Below are 22,370 nucleotides of genomic sequence, written 5' to 3'. Positions count from 1 at the left end.
CTCTCCCTGATACAAAACACACTTCATTTGGATCGAGTGTGTTATTTGGGTCTCCCAGAAACAGAAGAGTGTTGGCTTCCAGCATGATTTCTATAAAAAATTATCCATCCCTCGATTCCACTTTTCCCGTAATGACCCACGTTAGACTTTATGCAAATTTGTCAACGCAGCCTGTTTTATCGCACTTTTTGGAATCATTCATCACATTCAATATCACTGATTGCAACAAAATAGTGACACATGCTGTAAATCCATAATTTCAGAACATATAAAGGGATTTACTGCATTGTTTATCATCCAGGCTGCAGGCTCCTGGCAAATGTCATGTATATTTTCCTCCATGGCAGTGAGCTTTGGCTGTGTAACTTATTACGAGAAGTTCTCTCCAAACCATATCATTGTACAGTGTTGTTATATCCCGTTTACCCGCTATACAACCCTGTGGAATATGATGGCGCTATATAAACCAAAACATGAATAATAGTGCAACGTATAGCCAGATCACTTACTTCTTTACTATGTTGCTTTGTTAAATTAATGAAATGTAGACATGTTTGAATTTTATCAGGGTGCCTGTGAATTTTATTTGTTTTCTCATGGATTACATTCTCTGACTTGGTACTTGTGACGAGATTTGTAAATTAAATTAAGGGATATAACCTGCCACTTTGCTCCTAGCGCCACTTTGGGTGATTGGTGACCACAAGAGGGAGCCCGGTCCTGCATCCGCTCTCACGTACAACTCGGAGATATTATTTTCTCAATAATTTTATTTATTATTATTATTACATCATTGTTATTTATTGCATAAATCCCAGTGGATAAATATGACATAACATAGCTTTGTATTACTGTTCATTGATGTAGACCAGACAAATAACACTATGACTCCCCAACGTTCTCGGGGGGGGGGGGGGTTTAACAAGCATGATCAAGTAAATGCAAGCGGAACCACATTTAAGCCATCAGCATCCAAATATATAGAAGGTTTGGAGAAGGCACAAACTTAAGTTAACAAAAGCACAATATAGAACTAATACAGTTTTACCCAATGTTTGCTATAAGTCGATCAAGAGCTGTAGCATCTTTAAATGTGCGTTATTTCTATTTGCTTATTTTAGATTTCTCACAAATAGAACTTCGGATAATCGCACACTTTTCATCCGACCCAGAGCTATTAAGATTGTTTCAAGAAAACGACTCTACCGATGTGTTTACAAAACTTGCTTCCCAGTGGTACGTAGAGAATTCTTTGATGTTCTGAGAATGTTTTTAACAATAGACTCTGCAATTACTTACGGACCACATCACGGTTTCTTTTGAGAAGCAAAGGAACAGCAAGATAACTTCATAGTAAGAACCTTTTGGCAGCGCCTCGGTTACTCGGAAATTAACTTATGAATGCTCCAGGAGATTGCCCAGTATGGCAGCAAACCTTTACTTTTCCTGATATTTTTGGTACAGATCAAGCAAAATGAAATAGTAGATATTGTCTCAAATATACCCCAGATATAGTAGTATTAAATACACATAACATCCATCTATAACCATATATAATTTACTCAGATATTCTTTATTGCGTATTCTTGCATTTGCATATTTCCTACTCGCCTATGAAAATCCAAACCACTTTCTAGTAGCTACTTAGTTGTTTGAGAACCAGGTTAGTATCCACAGAGCCGGCCTTAGGTGTTAGGGCGCCCTGTGCGGACTACTCCTCTGGCGCCCCCCCATCACAAAAAAAGAAAGGAATAAAAACTTGTAACAAAACCCCAATCACTATATACTATGCCAAACATTGATGTGGTGTAGGCGTACCACTTCATTTTCTGGCTTAGTAGTAGGGATGCACCGAAACGAATTCTGGACTGAAACGGAAAGTGCAGCATTTACCTGGCCAAAACCGAATATGACCCCCCCACACCATAAAAAAATCTAACACTTTTATTTAAAGTAAGTAACACACCAAAATAGGACAAAACAATTAAATAACAATATTATTTATATATATATATAAATATATATATGATTAACAGCAATCACATTCCTATCATGCCCAGGCATACCCAGATTCCAGGATGTACTCGCAGACTTGGCATGATATGAGTATGATTGCCCTATCTACCCCTTCTCACTCCATTCTGCCCTATCTACCCCTTCTCACTCCCTTCTCCCTATCTACCCCCTCCTAACTATCTACCCTTTCCCTCTTTGAAGTTCACTTACCTTTCAGGAGTCCTGCGGTGGGGGTGCAAGGCCTCTGCCTCCCAGCTCTGCCACTGTATGGAACAGTATAGAGTGATGGGAGTTATGATGTACTTTTAGAGCATAAGTAGATCATAAAAAAGACATTGGAAATGTTACAGCATAACACCCATCACTCTCACACACTTACCAATCCACACATATACCACTCCACACGCATACATACCAATCCACACGTATACCAATCCACACGTATACCAATCCACACGTATACCAATCCACACGCATACCAATCCACACGCATACCAATCCACACGCATACCAATCCACACATATACCAATCCACACGCATACCAATCCACACGAATACATACCAATCCACACGCATACATACCAATCCACACGCATACCAATCCACACGCATACCAATCCACACGCATACCAATCCACACATATACACTAATCCATACATACTAATCCACACACATACCAATCCACACATACTAATCCACACATATCAATCCACACACACACCAATCCACACATATACCAATCCACACATATACACTAATCCACATTTACCAATCCACACATATACACTAATCCACACACATACCAATCCACACACATACCAATCCACACATATACCAATCCACACATATACCAATCCACACATATACACCAATCCCCATTTACCAATCCACACATATACACTAATCCACACATAGATACCGATCCACACATATACACTAATCCCCACATATATACCAATCCACACATACACTAATCCACACATACACTAATCCACATATATACACCAATCCACTCTCACTAAATGCTTTCCTACCTATTCTCTTTTCTCCTTACAGCTCCTCTTCCTTCTCTTCACTCCTCTTCTTCAGTTCTTCCTTCTTCTTCCGGGTCAGAGGGCACGGACAGCGGTGGGCGCGGCTTCAGTGTTGTGCGCCGGGATCTGACAACAAACCCCGGCGCACAGCAGCTGTTGCCGCGCAGATCACAAGGGAGCGGTATCGGAGGTCTTTAACAGACCTCCGGCTCCCTTGAGTGATTTTAAGTCGGGTTCAAGGGAGATCCTTGAACCGGCTTAAAATCACTCAAGGGAGCCGGAGGTCTGTGAAAGACCTCCGATACCGCTCCCTTGCGAGCCTGCTCCTCCAGTGGCGGACATTACTGTCCGTCTCTGGAGGGGTGCCGGGTGCCCCCCTGATGAGCGGCACCCACTGTGGACCGCCCCCCCCGCTAGGTACACTACTGGCGGCAGCGGCGGCGTTGGACCGCGCGGCGGACTTCGCGGCGGCGCCCCCTGGAGTGTGGCGCCCTGTGCGTTCGCACAGGTCGCACACCCCAAAGGCCGGCCCTGAGTATCCACCGTTAATCTGTTAATTTCACTTTGATTTGGGCTACTGTCTTATTTGTTAAGCATGCCAACAAAAAATATTTCTGCTATAATGAGCTCAATTTACTGACCCGTCTAAAATCAAGGTATGTGGTTTCAGACAAATGTCTTGATATTATTCTGAAACCCCCCTAAGCGCCACCGTGACAAAACTCCTAACTGAGATGTAGAGGCGTCTTATTAACTGTAATGAATGGGAAGAGGCTGCAATGCTTACTAAGAACCAACGGAGAGAGAGATGTGTTTAGTTCTGTCTGAGCTAAAATATTGACTTTATTTATTCAGCCTTCGCTGCATTTCAGTAAGAATTTAGCAATTTGTAATTTAATTCCATCCCTCGTCTGCTGAGACTCTTCTTGTTGTTTATTAAATATTTACTCTGAATAGTTAAATCAGTTCTGTCAGTGCAGCCGATACGTATTATGTAAATGTTTCTTCCAGAATAAATGTGTTAGACGCAAAAATGTGCAGGCTCGGCGACTAAAATGTCACCAAATTGCTCATGAAACGTAAGGAACGTATGTCTCATCCGAATCGTGTCACCAGGGATCTGGGGAAAAAATGTTCATCCCAGTATAATATGAAGGGCATTTAATTGTACTTTTCAAACAAAAGAAGTAAAAAATCCTTAAAGGGGCATTCCAGCCATCATATGTATTTTAATGCATATAATAATTGAGAGGTCCCTTAAAAATGTTTTGGGCTCCCTGTTGCAAATTGTTAGAAAAATGCTTGTGTTATCGTAAATATTATTGCTGACATCAACCAACACAAATGCATTTAGAGATTCTGCAGAATTTCCCCATATGCATTTGCCCCCCCCAGCCATTTGTCATTCAGGAGATGTGTTCACGCATGTGATATACTTACCCCCCGTCAGCTTCTGTGCTGAAACCCCCGTGTGGGGATCTAAGAGGGTCCCCTGCGGGCATTCGCTGCAAGCACTCCACATTTCAATCGGATCACCTTCCCTTGGGTGGTTTGTTTATCAGAATTGTTTTTTTTATTTGACATAGCTCAAAAAAATCTAGGAACTTAGATTAAAAATGTAATAGTAATAAATCAGGAGAAACAGGTTTATAATTTCAAGGTGTGATATGTGACTAAATCGTCTATAGGGCCGTCAGACTCCCACATCTCTGCTTACTAAATATTATTGTGATCATTAGGCCATGTTAAATCACACATCATACCCATGGAGCGATTACTGAAGATGAGAGCCACTGGGACAAAAACACCCTACAAAAGTATACATTTCTGAAAAGTAGACAACCCAAAGTGTTTTCGTGGTAAACATATCAAGTAATGAATAAAAATATTTTATATTTATGTGTTCTGACATATTATATGATTTTGCACAGGAAAGATGTATCGGCTAAGGATGTAACGCATTCAGACAGGGAACAAGCTAAACGTGTAGCCTACTCAGTCATCTATGGGGCAGGTATGGTTATTAAAAGAATATTTATCAGAATAACATCTGGCTTTTTGTGAAAGCAATAATTAATGCAAACTCATTGACGTGCTGCATAGGAAGAGAATTATTATGTTGGTAGAATGTAGTATTGAGTAAAACATTATGTAATGAACTTTTACCATTTTTCAAAAGAATTTGTTATTGTGATTGACCATTAATGGTATTTTAGTATGTGTTTGGGGTCACTTAGCTGTTTTCATCAAGGTGTTCTAACGATCAATTAGCCTTTTAAACTTAAACTTGAATCAGTGATGGGAGTGACAAAGGGCCATTGGAACACAGGAGTGATGGGAGTGATAAAGGGCCTCTGTTTGACTATGGAGATATTCCATTAAAAATCACCCATTTCCAGCTACAATAATCATTTACAACATCAACTCCATCTGAGCTAGATATCTGATCCATTTCATGTTATTTTATTGGACAACATTTGCTTCTCTTTCAAAAATAAGTGACCCCAAACTTATGAAAGGTAGTATATATATATATATATATATATATATACTTCTACATTGAATTGGCTGCTGCGCTCTCTTATATATACAGTAACTCAAAAAAAGTCATCCTAAAACGATTCCAGTTTTCCAACTCCAAAGGAAGTCAAAAGTCAGGCAAAAAGAAAGAAAACGTGATCTGTAACAGCAAGATTTGCAGCAACTGTGATTTTATATTTAATTGATTTGATTTTGCAGATTCCGATATATCCAAAGCTACAGATTTTATAGTTACCTGCGAGAGATTTGCTTGCAGGCAGCACATGATTTCACAATACAAGTGTTCGTCAGCATTTCAATACGATATGCTGAAAGCACACAGACAGTAAGATCTTTCTTTTGATCGATACTTGATGCTTAACTGGAGCCCTACTAGTATGGCATCGGAAAATGAAGTCAAAGGACAGCTTGTAGCTCAGTATTCTCTTAATACACAATGATACGGATCTGGTTACGATGGGAACCCACGGGAAGCTATGGAGTCCTCTAATGCAGGCTTTTCCATATGAGATTTATGAATACTTTGTTACATCGTTGTTTCCTTAGCCTGTCTTTTTTACGGGCCATATCTTGACACCAGGACAGTGCCTCTATAATGAATGGCCTTATTAGTTGATCATCTTATGTAATAGGTTACATCTTTAAAGATTGGTTAACAGCCAAGGGGCCTGCTGGACAGCAGTCGTTTGGGGATCAGTCTGTATCAGCGGTTCACACTACGTGTATCTTGGTAAATGTGTCATTCGGAGCCAGTGATGGTCAGTTGTTGGGATTCCCTTCACCTCTGCGCCACAGCTGCTTCTCATGGCCGATCGATACATGACGTACGCGAATAAACCAAAGTTCGAGGAAATGCGCCATATCCAGAGTCAGTTTATTAGCATGCATAGCGATGATCACGCTGCAGCAGAAGATGCCGCTCCGTCTCACACCTCATTAAACCTGTTACATTTCCGTTCTCTCATTCTCTCCGCAGCACGTGCCGGCACGTCTGACATTGTGCAGCAGAGCTTGCTATAATTACGTGCATACAACGCCTTTCCTATTTCTTCTACTTTTGCATATTTGTCACACTTATATGTTTCAGATCATACAACTCATTTTCAATATCAGACAAAGATAACCCGAGTAAACACAAAATGCACTTTTTAAATGACTTCATGTATAGAAGGAAAAAACAATGTGTCCAACCTTACCTGGCCCTATGTGAAAAATGAATTGCCCCTTAGTTACTAAATTAACCGAATGCAATTAACAATTGAGTTCAGTTTCGCTAGACACACCCAGGCATGGTTACCGCCAGCCCTGTTCAATCTAAACATCAATTAAACCTGTCTAAGTAGGCGATGAGGTCTCGAAAGCAGCTCGTGATGGCGGAATCTAACGAAATTCCAGAATTCCTGTTCTCTCGGCAGTGCTGGCCGGCACGTCTGACAGCGGTCCGTAGAGCTGGATGTAATGATGATCAGATGGTGCTCTCTGTAGGTATTTCCGCAGAAATAATCTCCGCTTCGGTGTTATGATGCCGATTATTGTGCACAGTGATGTGGACGTGCCAGCATTCTGCAATAACACGAGGCTAACAGAGTGTATTAACGCATTATTATGATATATTTAGACTTATTACTGTAGGTTTTAAGCGGTGTTCAAACCTATTTGTCCTATCGTAGCAGATCCGACCAGTGTTTGTCCGTGCAAAGACATTGTAGTTGAGATGTAAGATGCTGAATCACATATATGTTCCAGAGTCATGAAGTTCTTTCCTAATGTAGGAACCTGGAGGAACTTCAATTCCTTCCAAGGTTTACGCTCCTCCGTGTACATTGTGCTTTTTTTTAACTCATATCTGTTAGCTTGGAGCCGGCATATTTTGTCATAGGTCATAGTGGAAAAAGATTAGTCACATCTCCCCCAATCTCCCTGTAAGTCTATAAGTGCCAACTATACTGATACTAACTATACTCAATAGACATGTTTTCGAGTTATTACTGTATGTACAGTACACCGATCAGCCATAACATTATGACCACCTGCCTAATATTGTGTAGGTCCCCCTTTTGTTGCAAAAAAACACGGATGCATCCTGGTGCCGCGTGTTCACCGGGTAAGCGACGCACCCGGTCATCCACATGATGTTAAAGGAAATGTGATTCATCAGACCACGCGGGCCAGCCTTCACCCCCCCACGCGCATCAATGAGCCTCGGCCGAAATTCACCGGTTTTCCTTCCTTGCACCACTTTTGATAGATACCGACCACTGCAGAGCGGGAACGGCCCCACAAGAGCTGCAGTTTTGGAGATTCTCTGACCCAGTCGTCTCGCCATAATAATCAGGCCCTCAGATCCTTACGCTTGGCCATTTTTCCTGCTTCTAACACATCAACTTTGGGGACAAAATGTTCACTTGCTGCCTAATATATCCCCCCACTGGCAGGGGCCATGATAACAAGATTATCCGTGTTATTCACTTCACCTGTCAGTGTGATAATGTTATGGCTGATCGGTATATATATATATATATATATATATGTATGTATATGTACACATAATATATATATATTATAGAGGATGGTAAATCTATTTATGATGTGTAAAGTCATCATTTGTTTAATATAGATATGTTTTGTAAATATTTAAAGGTAAAGAACGCCTTTCTGAATGCCTGGGTATCTCACTAGCAGAGGCTAATGCATTTATAGAACGATTCTTGCAGAAATACAAAGTGTCAGACTTCATCCAGAGAGTCATACAGCACTGCCACAGTAAAGGTAAAGCACACGGCGAAACTAGAATGCCAAATTCCATGAGCTTTTCTCTTCTTTTGTACTTTTTGTTTCACTAATTATCAAAAAAATTATGTGGGCCAACATCGTCAGGATAATTTAAAAGGAATAAGCATCTCTACAAAACTCTTGTTTTTTATCTTTATATTTATAACATGATCACAGCTGACTAGTTTATTTGGGTGGATTTTTGTCCCCAGAATCAATAAATAAATCAAATGACTCATTCCACAGAAAACAGGTTTTGTGAAAGTATTAAATATCATCAGTGTCTCTAGAAATGTTATTGTTGTGAATAACATAAATAGAATATAGGATTATAATGATATTTATTTTATTCGTAACGATAACATTTCTAGAGACACTGAGAACTACTAAGTCTACTAACTACATGACTAATCTGTCAAAAGCAATCCTGCTTTTCTGTGGAATGAGTTATTTTATTTATTTATTGATTCCATTTGGATCTGTACTCCGTTTAAACTTCTTATTTATCTCTTACCTCAACGATAGCGCCATACATTCTCTGACCTTAGTTCTGTTTACCCCAGATACGCTGTAAGAGTGAGTATTCTGTGAAATGTAACCCCAGTTTGCATTTGACTCTGTTTACTGTCAGTTCCAGCCTTTGACCAGTTCACGTATTCTTCTAATTCCTGCCTCGTGTGACCTTGGGCTATACCACAAATAGCGTTGCCAGAAACCACTCTTGAACCACAGTCGGTGTATCTTTATACTAACATATACTGTGTCAGTCTCACACCCAGCCGCCATGTTCTTGTGTAAACCAATCAGTGGGAAACACACCTAATTATATATATTTATATATATATATATATATCACGTGAAATATGAAATAGTTTCCATTTATCCTTATGTGATCCCTACAAAAGTATCTAATACCGGGAGAATATTAAATACTGACTAAGATATACTAAAGGTATTTACAAAAATAATTAAATAACTAATTCAAAGCAGGGCATACACATGGCACTGATCAGGATCAACATCAGGAGAGGGCCTGCACATTTTGGCCGGGGGGGGGGCAGGTAAAGCAGAGTGGTACCCCTCACAGTAATTAATATACACACAAGAACAGACACACTTTCATACAATGACACACTGTCACACATACATTGTCACACACATACACACTAACCATAACAGGCACTCTTAACACAAACCTACACATACACACTCGCATAAACACACTAACCCACTCGCACATACACACCCACAGTAACACTCACAAACTAACCCGCATACTTAAACATCCTCAATCTAACTTCACACTTCACTCAACCATCACGCCAATCACATCTCACTTCCCTCTCACTCATACTTTACACAGCCTTACATTACCAAGAGCCATGATCTAAAGCTGCTTGTACACGATGCGGGCCGCTGCTTGCACGCTGTGTACTGCGGTGTTACGTGGCCCTGCTGCGCTCCGGCCTCCACAAGTCAGCTGCTCCAACTTGACGGGCTCTGGTTGAAGAACTGTGAACTGGCCCAGAGGGCCACTCTTGGGCAACCTATGTATCCATTGAGTTAATAAAGTTCCATCTACTGTTAAATATTGCAATACACATTTGTAGTGGTATATAAAATAAATAAAATATCAGAAACCTACCTTATGTGCATTATATCTTAACTTCTTTCTCTTGGGTTCTACATAACTGTTCTTCCCATTAAGTTCAAGCTGGGGGAATGGAGCATGCATAGGACAAGCGTAATAAGGCAAGGCCTGAATAGAGAAGAAGAAGAGACTCCCAGGGCAGGACACTAATTGTTATGCCAGTACTGACACCTTCAGCTCAGATAAACTAGTAGACAAACAAATACAAACTATGAGTAACTTTAGTACATTCATTTAGTAAAAACCTAAAGCTGTGATAGTTCCCCCTTTTGGTGAAATAATCACTTTGTCATGTGACCTGCGCGGAAAAAATTTCTTCAATTAGATCCTTGTTTATAAAAACAACACAAGTGACCATAATGAGGACTGATCCTGTTTTTGTAAACAGGTAGCTATTTCCAAGAAATTGATAGCTGTGGGAAAAAAATATACTTTCTTTAAAAACAAAGGATGGGAATTCCTTATATATATATATTATAAAAATATGAAACCCAACTTTCAGAATGTATAGAAATGACCCAGGTGGTAGGACAGTATGGGATTGCACAAATATTTCATAAAATTAAATACACATTTATTTATTTAATTACTGGAGTTTCTGAAGCACTATTGCAACAAATGGAGGAAACAATATTACTAACATAAAAATTGGCGATACACACAAAAATAACAAAAACGCGTTAAGAGGTCCCTGTGTGTGACTGGTCTGGGCCAGAGGATAATAAAGCATCTATAGAATGGATGTGATGTCAAAACATTTCTCTTTTGCACTTTGTATTCTAATTTGTTGTGTAATTATGAATGTTGCTTATTTCTATATATCAGCTGTAAGAAGCATTGACCGTCGTAATGGTCAGATACTGCTATCAATGATGTAATAAAAATAAGGACCTTTTTATAGATCCTTCAGTCCATCATGGTCTAATTTCCATATGACAGTCCTGAATGTTATAGATTATTGAGATGTATACATGCCATGCTAGTAGGATATAGTAAGGTCTCACCTATATGTTGCTGGATCCATTCTCTTTCCTTGAAACACATTTGTATCCCCCTGCCCTGAGCGTTCACCAAGCTGGTGCCGGAGCTAACTGGCATTAAGTATATAATTGGGGGAGGGGATTTTGCATAATCTCCCCAAATATTTACAAGGGGACGCCAATAAACAAAGTGCATATGATGGCTGGGGTGTACCTTTAAGTCCCATACAGCAGACTCCTGCTTAGTTTATGATTCAGGGCTCCATTCCCATATATATATATATATATATATATATATATATATATATATATCAGACATTTCTTCTACAATAGATACATCAGATGCACTTGTGGTGAGCTGTTCTCTTTCCGTTTACCCATTTCTTCGCATTTTATGAATGTATTGATAAGGTTGACCAATGACAGCTTGTTGTGCCACACATTATTAGTAATTAGACTTAGATCGTGAGCTCTATGGGCCAGGGACCAATTTTCCTAACGTATGCATACCATGATGTCTGTATGACTACTGTATTCCTCATATGTCTGCTGCTATTATACATCCTCTTTATTATACTGTACACTATAAAGGTCTCATCTGTAGCAATAAAAAAATATACAGAATTCAGATGTGAAAAGTAATTTTCATGGACATGTGAATATGTATTGCCTTTGTCGGCAGGATTTGTGACGTCTCTTATGGGTCGCAAAAGGCATCTTCCGCAGATCAATGCGCACGACTATGCTTTAAGGGCCCAAGCAGAAAGACAAGCTGTCAATTTTGTCGTCCAAGGTAAATATGCCTTTGATTGAGAGTATCTAGAACAAAACTTTTGTGCTGTATCGGCGGTAACTTCTTTCACCAGAGGCAGGGAAAGGCAGATCGCCGGGAAACGGATAGTGCAGGGGATAGGGGCAGCCCTTGAGATATCTTGTGCATAAAAACTAGAAACCAGAGGACGGGATCATTGGATGAGCGGAGAGACCGGTGTGGAGTGTATTTAGGGACGAGTGAGGAGATGTAGGGAGGGGAACCGCTGTGAAAGGCTTTGAAAGTAAGAGTGAGGATTTTGAAATGAATCCTGAAGCGCACAGGCAGCCGGTGAAGAGACTGACAGAGGGGAGAGACGTTAGTAAAACGATGGGAGAGGAAGATAAGTCTGGCAGCAGCATTCATGGGGATTGTAGAGGGGTGAGACGGGTAAAAGGGAGACCAGCTAAGACAGGGTTACAATAGTCAAGGTGGGAGATGAGGGCATGGACGAGAGAATCCTGTTTTAGGAATGGCAATGTTTTGAGACTGGATGTGGGGCATGAATGAGAGGTTGGAGTCTAGGGTGACACCAAGGCAGCGAGCACGAGAGGACGGGGAGATGATTGCACCATCGGGATTGAGAGAAGCTGTTGAGGAAATGTTAGCATTGGAAGAGAATATGAGAAGTTCAGTTTTGGAGAGATTCCGTTTTAGGAATCATGCAGACATCCAGTTAGAGACAGAGATGAGGAAGTTAGTAACATGATCTAAGAGGGGGAGAGAGAGACGTCAGGAGAGGATAGGTAGATCGGGGCGTCATCTGCATACAGGTGATATTGAAAGCAAAGAAGGGGTCCTAGATATCCTCCTTAAACAGTACTGTCCATCCCCTATAATCCCCATAATCAGAAGGTCAAATGACTACAACAAACTTCATTTAATGCTTCACATATCCCCACGGAGAGAGACCCCCAGACCCTTTACTGTTTGCGGCACTGGGATAATAATAATAATGATGATACATCACGTTAATTACAGGCTCTGCGGCTGATCTCTGCAAAATGGCTATGATAAAGATTTCTGCTGCAACGGCAACCTCTCCCTGGTCAACAGCCAGGTCGGTTTGTCATTGAATAGTTGTATGTAATGTAACACAATGCCTTTTCTATGTTGTTTGAATAATTAATATTCTATTTAGAATTTTTTTAATGTGTTGTGAAGGTTTTTTTTAGTCTTGCTTCTTACTGGAAATTGCGGTCATTTACCACTGAGATTATGAATGTGGTTTTTACATTAGCGTTATTAATATACAATTAAAAGAAAGGGGTTCTGTATTAATAAAATAGATAGGAGTTCTTTGTTAATGACAATCGTAGCGCTTTAAAATGTTCTAAAACTGTAACAATTTAGCCAGAAAGTATCCATTCTATCGAATGATATTGAAATCTGACAGCTGTGAATATGTGTATGGGGGGGCCTTATCTAATTCATTTTCAGATGTATTTATACATCAGATTTCACTGATTTATGAAATCATGGACTATATCTTAGAAGTAACATGAGTTTAAGCCCCGAATCCTTGGCTGGGATCTTACGGTTACTCATGAGATAAACAGTGCTATTCACACAGCAGAAAGAAATACTAATTCCAGAACGGAAGCTTTTCCATCTGCAGTAATCTAGCACGTTTCAGTAACAGAAGAACAGATGTTTTATTAGGTTAAATGTCACGAAGCAGAGACCTGCTACTGGCAGCCAAGCGGCAGCTAGCCGGAGGGAAGGCCCATGTTCTGCACACCTGACGGCCGTCGGGCTGCTGAAGGATTGGTGCCGCCTAGGAGAGGGAGGCTGGGACGATCTCGGTGCCAGATTTAAAACCTGGAACTGCTATTCTGAAGCATAACCTATACACGTATCCGACACCTCCTGCTAGTGCGTCACTACCTATTACTACATATAACTGCCTATGTGTGGCCTCCGCACTATTGGGGTCATCACAGTTCCTGTCCTGTTATCCTGGGGGTTAACCACCTTGCAATGTGTACCAGGGCAAAGAACTCATGTAGTATGTGCTCCTTGGTCATAGTTAAAGCATAATAAATATAGTCACATGGTTCCTGGAGTTAGGTCAATACTATGTTTTATTGGGTATTATTAGCATGTACCCCAGTGGGAATTATGACCAAAAATGTGTATCAATTACTTAATGCATTTCACCAAATGCAGATTTAGGAAATATATCCCAGTGCAAAGTCTGAAACATATACTAGACAACAAAAATAATATTATTCTTTATCATATAGAAAGATCTTTTTTGATGCCCAAGTACAACAGAGTACAAAGAAAATCATGGTCACATGTTTAACCGTAAATGGAAGAACCGCGCTAGAGACCCAGGTCCAGCTCTAAAAGTGGAATATCTAGGCCACAGGATTTTAAATTACCTTCTATTCCAAATACAGCGGTAGCCTAATTCAGTCCATCACGCTGTTGCACCACGCTAAAGATAACCACGACTTGTGAGGTTTAGGATCGCTCCACATTTTTCTTAAGCTTTGTTTCATGACGCATCTGTGCCAGGCATGGGAAGGTTTGTCCCGTTTATGGTGTAATGTTTCTTTTGTCCATCACCTTCCTTTTTATGGTCATCTCGGCAGTATTTTGGTTTAAATGGACACGGAGCTTTCTTAATTATTCACCACCTGGAGACTATAACAATGCGTCATGCTTTCGATTTTAATTCTTTAATTCACACTCTGCATCTCAAATACAAAGAAATACAGACTCATGCTGACCCTAGGCACAGGGCCTCTCCTTTTTATTCTCACAGACACAAAGTCTGGCTGTCCACACGACTAACAGCAATATAAAAATAAAACACAAACCGGAAAAAGGCTTCTTCGCACATAAAGGTGACCAGGAATGGAAGTCTTCAAATATAAAACGTAACTTTTATTGTTGCAGCATAGAATGAAGTGGCACAATGCAGAAGGAACAAGTGAGCTATCAACCTGACGCGTTTCGTCCAAAAATGGACTTAATCATGAGTTCCACACCACAGATACCCCTCCATGTGCCTTCTATAAAATTGCTGCCCCACTATATTGGTTCTTTAACCCTGTAACCTATGAATTATAACTGTTGTCTTCACTACGAATTCTGAAAACGCTGCATGTTTTGTTACTCAAGCCCTTATTTTGCAAACTATTTACTAAGAGATACAGAATGAATATGAGGTTCGGTACATGAGATGTGCTGCAGGAGTGTTTAGTCCGGTCTTCTAGCTTTTGACCTGGCTCGTCTTGTTTGCTGTGTGTGATCCTGACCCGTTCTGACCCGTTCTGACCTTGCTGGCATCCTGACCCGGCTTGTCCTGACCTCGCTCTAGTATCCGGACACCCTGCATATCAGCCGTATCTCACTGATGGTGGCCACCATTGAGCTTCTTGATTTCTCAACACAGGCGTCGTTTACAAACTGAACAGCTGCTATAGCATACATAATATTTCAGTGTGTCTGCAAAATATTTGGCACAGCTTGTGTAAATGTTATAATTAGTCACTTATTGGCAAAATAACACCAGACACCGAGTTTTTGAAATTGAAATCATCATATTATAGTTGCATAAACAACTGGCTGATCAGCCCACAATCATATTTCACTTGTATGGGGTATATGCTATGTGTAGTTGATAATATACATATATATTTACTATGCTGCAAATTGCCATTGCCACAGCCCGATTCTATTCCCTTTTTAGTTAAACTATTTTAGTAACAGTTGTGTACAGTAATATTACCTACAAATAACTATTACAATAAACGTTAACTTTGAGGGTGTTTATGTGTGTAAAAAAAAATATAAGTCACATAAGGTATAAGAGGTTGGGAGGAAAATGGCTGCATGGAAATTGGAAGAATTTGAGCCTAAAGACCCCATTTAGTGAAAAATATTGCTTACATAATATGATGGGCACCTTATAATATTTGCCAGTAAATGTGAACATACAGCAAGTAAATTAATAGCTTTGGATGTTCTTTTTTCTATTTGCCTTTCCTGTGTACAAATTAAAACAGATTATCGATATACCTGGGGCGAGGCTTCTGGGAGCTGTCCTTTTTAAAGAAGGTTACTGGCGCAAGTAAAAAGCCTCGCCGCAAAGATGTATCTGTGCTGCCGTACAAATTGCACCAGAAAGGCCATAGTATAAGAATTTTGTACAATTGGCATATGTGGGTTTAAAGACTGGAACAAATAATAGTTACTGGGCCAAGATGACAAACCCAACTTCCTATCAATTCCTTTCAGGCTTATTGCACAGATCCATGATGAATTGTTGTTTGAAGTAGAGGAGCCACAAATCCATGAATTTGCAGGTAGGTGCTTCTGGTTTTTCCACCATCTACTAACTTCTCAATCACTGTGCTGACAATTCCACAACTGATGTCACATTTGATTCTGTCCTTCATCCCTTATATCCAGTTACTCATCAGATCCTGCCGCCTTCACCCGAAATGCCCAAATCCGTGCTTTCGTCACACAACCACCAAAGTACTAATCCGATCCCTTGTGATATCCCATCTGGATTGTTGAAACTCAATACTAACTGGTCTCTCTCTCCTGCATTTCACGGCTCCAATCGACCCTGAACACTACTGTCAGACTGCTACCCCGCTTTTCTAATCACGCCATAACTACATTTAAACTCCTGACCCTAACCTATAGAGCCCTTAACAACTCCGCAGCCCCCTGCATCCCTTTATCCAAATACACTCTTAACTAACCGCTTCCTCCCTCCATGATTTTCTTCTCTCTTCTGCTGTGATTACCTCTTGGGTATTCATGAATTCGCATGTCCCATACCACTTCTCTGGAATTCCCTAACCCTGTCTGTTATACTTTCTCCCGCCTACTCTATCTTTAAATGGCCATTGAAACCCCACAAATCCCTCCTAATCCACTCAACCAGCATCCCGAAAAAGCCAGCCGCCTTGCCCACCAGCAAGATCAACACAGAGATTTCCATTTCATCCTCTCTACAATCAGCTCATCCTCACTCAAATGGTCCTGTCCTACTGTCTCAATTCCCCTTCAACCACCCAATACATTGTAAGATATATATATATATATATATATATATACACATTATATTATATACCAATATTTTTTTTAGTGGGTATGCTGAATATTAAATTACAACTGTGTATGTGGTGATTTATATTTTGGTGAAATGATGAATTAGATGTGATATTCTTGATGGTAAAGCAATTCCATTAAAATGAAAGAATTCAATATACATATGCTGTATGCTATTTATGTATATGTATATGGCAGCTCTGCAGCGAACGAAGTTTATTATATGTACTGTTTTTGTCCACCATGACAGCTCTAGTTAAAGAGATCATGGAATCTTTGCAGCATGCTGAAGGAGTTGAACTAAAGGTAACATTTAAAAATATGTTAAGGAAAATTATGATTAAAAAGGAGTATAAAAAGTAAAGCACATATAAGAAGAATGTCTAACGTTAATGGAATTCTGGTTTTGCTGATCTTATTTTTGGGGGGGTTCAAAATACAGAAAAGAACACAGTTTAAAGAGTCATGAGTCTAAGAGTGTAAGCTTGATGGCCATTTGGGAACAACTCAACTTAGTGTTTACTCACACGTGCCCTAAGTAGACTTCACTAAAGCCCTTTTCTCAGTAATCCACAGGCCCGTGACTGCTTAATGATAAATCTCCTATGCATTTTCCGTGACAGAAGTCAAATTCCCATGAAACGATAATCTATAAGTCTTTAAGCTTTCTGCAAGCCGCCATCTTTCCACAATCTCTACCAAACCCTCTTCCATGCCATGCTCTGCCCAGGACAGGCCACTCTATGCCGCTGTCCCACCAATCTCTACCCCGTCCCACTTTTTTTAGAACAGCGGGTTTGAGACCGCAATCCCGCTGCCCCATTTTCTTTCTCCTGATCACTATTCCCAGTACCACATCACTCCAACACTACTAATGCCCAGAGGGACCGGCGATTCCCATTTTCATCCTCAAGCCAAATTGTTTTCTTTTGCCTCATGTAGGAAGCGCTGTCTATCTTGATATTCTCTCGAAATAGTATTGGATTTGAAGGATACAAGTTAAAGGAAATGTATCCAGAAGAAAGCGGGCATGCGCTAGGCTAAAACAATCTATAGCCGCTATAGCTCATCACGGTGGTATATATACTATATATACCAGAAGGTGGCAGTATAGCCCAGGTCATGCTTAATATACATGTATGATATAATAACGAATGATATAATTAGACTGAAACAATTATTTTCATCCAGATTGAGGAGGTTGTAATATATGGCCTCTGGGACAGATCAATATGATCTAACGTGGCATAGTATTAGGATGTATTTATAACATATAATTAATCAGCGGAGCCGGATGATTAAATGTTAGTTCAGTAACATCGCGGGGGCCCAAAGAGCTTCACAGTACAATGAGAAATGTAAAGCCATGCTGTCCTGAAATGTAACCAGTGCAATGCTCCCATAAACATATACGTTCCATGGCGATACGTTTTTACACTTCACACCAGAATAGAAACATAGAAAGTGACGGCAGATAAGAACCATACGGCCCATCCAGTCTGCCCAACCTCTAAGTACTTTCCTTAGTCCCTGGCCTTATCTTTCATCTATCTTAGCCGTATGCCTATCCCATGCCTGCTTAAATGCCTTCACTGTATTAACACCTTACACTTCCGCTGGAAGGCTTTTCCATTCATCCACTACCCTTTCGGTAAAGTAATATTTCCTTTACCCCTCTAAAACTAACTTTATATAAATAATCCCAGCCGCATTCCCCTCTGGATTCCAGAATCATTTCAGCCATATATTCTGGGTGAGAGTGTGGGTTGGGACATCCTGGGAGGGAAGGAGAGACTGAGGGGGGAGCGAGAGTTTAAAAGGATTTAAAGATTGTCCGGAAATGATCTGCAGAAAATAAACTTTGTGACTTCACCACGAGTCACCACACACAACAAGCGCAATAGAACTGGAGTCATTTGCAAATAGCGCCACTTGATGATGTCATAAATTAGACAGAAATACAGCATCTTTTTGTATTTTCTGCTAATTGAAGATTGATAGAGTTTGCACACATCATTCACACACTAAAGAGACATCCGTGCCGTGTGTGTGTGTGTGACCTCGAGACCCTTCTTCATTCATTTTTAGGTTCCTTTGAAGGTAGTTCTGACTGCGGGAAGATCGTGGGGATGCATGGCGGGATTACAGGCCCTGGGAGCGGCTGGTCAGCAACCTCATACTTCTCAGCTCTGTGTAGATTCTTCCCTCGGCTCGGCCTGAACTCTCATCAGCACCCAATACCCCCGCATGCAAAAGTCTTACATCATTCTGTCTGTAGCCCCAGGCAACAGCAAAAGGCACTCAACGGGCTCGTTCCTGTTTATTGTACTTATTTTTGCCATGGCACCCAGCAGAGAGCTACCTGCATTAATGCCAAATTACTATGAATGAAAAACTACATCCATCTTTGGATGTGTAAACTATCTGTCTGATTGCTTTTCATCTAGATGTTTATTTGCTTTATTTACCGGTGTGTGTATATATATATATGTGTATATATATATATATATGTGTGTATATATATATATATATATATATATATATATATATAATTTCTGACTCAGGCACCTCTTTCCATTTAATTAGTACCGATGTATGTATGTATTAGTATGTCTAGACATAAAACTCCAGCTGTCTGCCGTAGAAATAATGTGCTCTTTTTTATTGCCTCCCAAAGTGTCCTTTCTCATCTTCTAATGAGATGTTAAGTTATCAGTATCGCGAACAACATCTATGCCAAGACACTGACCACCTAAGACGTCTACAATGGCACAAATACTTTTATCTATGTATACCTGGCCCAATTAAGCAAATAACGGATGTTCTGTTTGCATTCAGTAACCATTATTGTAGTAATTTGCATTACGTAGGGGCCATCCGCAGCGAGCTTCTGCTGTGAGTTATAATGTGTCATATTAGTATAATACGTAGTAATATATTTAAAACAGTAATATTCCTTACTTAAAGATTAACTCTTCTTGCTGGCGAACCTTGCCAGGGTTGGCCCTTCATAATAAGCAGTGTGAGTGACTGGAAACCTTATCTCTGCTGCAAGCTGTAGCGTTAGTGAATAAACCCCTTAGATCCTATGTGCTAAGTACCCCGATGTTTGTTGTACACAAATTAATTAATATAACGTTAGACTTCTCATTTGTTGTTACATTGTTTCTGTTTTCTTTGTTGGCCATAATGGAGAACTGAAATCCCTTTTACAATAGATAAATATATTTACACCGTCACACGTTTAATTCATTAGTTATCTGTAATGAATTAAACAAATTAGGACCGTATGGCGGTCCTCATTTGTTCCTGAAAACAAAGGTTATATAAAAAAGACTAACAATGTCAGTTCAGAACATATAAGTTAAGCTCATCTAACACATATTCTGTTTACGTCGTTCAATAAACAGTTTGTAATAACTTCTCACGGTGTCGATCTGTCATCTCGTATAAAATGCTAAGTCTGCTGATCTCGGCTTTCAAGGAGGTGTTCTGGAATAATCTGCTTTTGATTTCCATCTTTGCTACTTGTACCCATGGCCTCCTGGGAAACGAGTTAATGCGTCTCTATAAATATGTATCACTTTCGGTGAGTAATAAATGGACAGGTAGCCACAAAAGCAGCAAGAAACGCAGATATTAAAACATACCCAGAAATGGATTATAGGAGGCCTCTGAGTAAATAGAACTTGGCTACCTGGGGTGGATCGAAATGTTTAGGTAGGAGCTAGAGTTAAAGGACCATCTAATAGAGTTTTAAGAAACATTTTTTATTTTATTTGTCCCACCACCTGTATACCTCAGAGATTTGGTGGGCAGCTGCTAAGACCTTACCCTTGGCAACCAGATCGTCCGGCAGGCTAACTGATAGAGAAGCCGTTTTGCGATATGGCATTAATAGATCTCTATTGGATTTATAGATCATTTTATCAGTCATTATGTGTTATAGCTCTTCAGCTTACTAGCACTAAGAGGGATTTTAGACACTTAGGGCTGTATAAGAAAAAACACATGATAGAGACAGCTCTATTGAAAGCCTGAGGACCACCAATCTTTCCTAAGGGCCCTTTGGAAAGAACATGGGACCCCCCCCCCCCTCCATCCTGTTTCTGTTGATCATACATGTAAAGAAAAATAACATTAAAGTAATGAATGAAAGAAGGTTGTGGGATGGAAACTGGGGGCCCCCCTACTTGTATCTGTACGCTTGACACATCATAAATAGACAGCAATCAAATGGACAAATTAACCAACGGACCCCCCTATTTCCCTTGATTTGCCGCCCAATATCGGCAAACAGCGAACAATGAATAAATTGAGAGGAACCGAGCACATGAAAGGGAGAAAAGTCAGTGAGAACAGCCTTTTGTATGAAATGTGGGGATTCTACCTTTCCTTGGGGAATGAAGCAAAGAATGAGAAGAGGATTCCTGGAAGACACTTAACAGAATAAAGTCTGCCATTCTAAGCACTTTATTGCATATAAAAGCTGAGGTCCCTTTAAATCCACATTGTGTTCCGGCTTCAAATGCACGGAGGGAATCTCATATGGAATGGTCCCTTTTCCCAACCCCCAGCTACTTTCAGTTCCATGTTTGGCCAGCATGATATACTCACCAGCAGTCAGCTCCAGCACTGGCTATGAAAATGTGGCAGAGGGTCTTACGAGACCCCCTGTATACATGCATGGAAAGTACTCCCATTTACTTCAATGGCAGGACACTGGTTGCTTCAAGTACTCAGTCAATGGCAAAGATCTCCAGATCATCAGGCTGGGTGCTTCAGCTTCTCCTTAAGGTCTTATTTTTGTAAGAATGCTTAGTAAAGTAGTTTAATATGCATTATTCTTTTGTGCGGCTGGAAGGGAATTTAATAAAGAAATATATAAAGTAGTGACTAAGAAGCCGCTGCCCCTCTCTGCTTGTATTGTTTATTTTATTGAAGCGATAAGGCAGCATATTATTATCACAGTAGACAATCGTATACCCCACGCAACACTCAAGCATACATTGTAGCCATTGCTTGTAATGTTAAACAGTTAGGACATTTAAACGTGAGATAGGCCTTGTATTGAATAAAATACGATAGAATAAACAAGGGTTATACAATGATTAAAAAATAAATACATTTATTATCTAGTTTATGTTCTAGTTTTCTTGCAATCAAAAATATCAAACTAAAATAACACAAAACCAATTTGAGGTGCATAAAAATGATTTAGTATCAGTCAATGAGCAGGGTCATTTTTGGAAGGAATATGGTTACTGCCGCCGGGGCGGTTTGTCGACTCGGGCCCTGACTCATGTAAGCAACAAGCAAAGGCAGAAGCAGCCGTGGATAAGAGGGCTTCGGGAAGTCTTGAGGATCTCACTAAACCTTTTGAATTGGATCCCACCGCAAAACAACAAACACAAGAACAGCAGCAAATGCGCCCCATAAAATAAACATAAAATAAAAACACTCTTGAGAAAGAACCTATAGAAG

General features: G+C 40.1%; 1 protein-coding gene across 1 annotated transcript in view; it reads left to right on the top strand.

Moving 5' to 3' along the window:
* POLN (DNA polymerase nu) overlaps positions 1–19,228 on the top strand; it is a 38,861-nt gene extending 19,633 nt beyond the window's left edge. Inside the window, exons 19-26 of the mRNA XM_053457802.1 lie at positions 1,122–1,236; positions 4,984–5,066; positions 8,234–8,362; positions 11,679–11,789; positions 12,789–12,867; positions 16,059–16,126; positions 17,137–17,192; positions 18,975–19,228. Coding sequence (XP_053313777.1) covers positions 1,122–1,236; positions 4,984–5,066; positions 8,234–8,362; positions 11,679–11,789; positions 12,789–12,867; positions 16,059–16,126; positions 17,137–17,192; positions 18,975–19,106 — 773 coding nt within the window. The 3' untranslated portion in view covers positions 19,107–19,228. The remainder of the gene's footprint in view (positions 1–1,121; positions 1,237–4,983; positions 5,067–8,233; positions 8,363–11,678; positions 11,790–12,788; positions 12,868–16,058; positions 16,127–17,136; positions 17,193–18,974) is intronic.
* The last annotated feature ends 3,142 nt before the right edge of the window (positions 19,229–22,370 follow it).

Source organism: Spea bombifrons, chromosome 1, assembly GCF_027358695.1.
Source record: "Spea bombifrons isolate aSpeBom1 chromosome 1, aSpeBom1.2.pri, whole genome shotgun sequence".
Lineage (NCBI taxonomy): Eukaryota > Metazoa > Chordata > Amphibia > Anura > Pelobatidae > Spea > Spea bombifrons.
The sequence above is the reverse complement of the archived record's forward strand: the minus strand, read 5'-3'. Positions and strand labels throughout refer to the sequence as shown.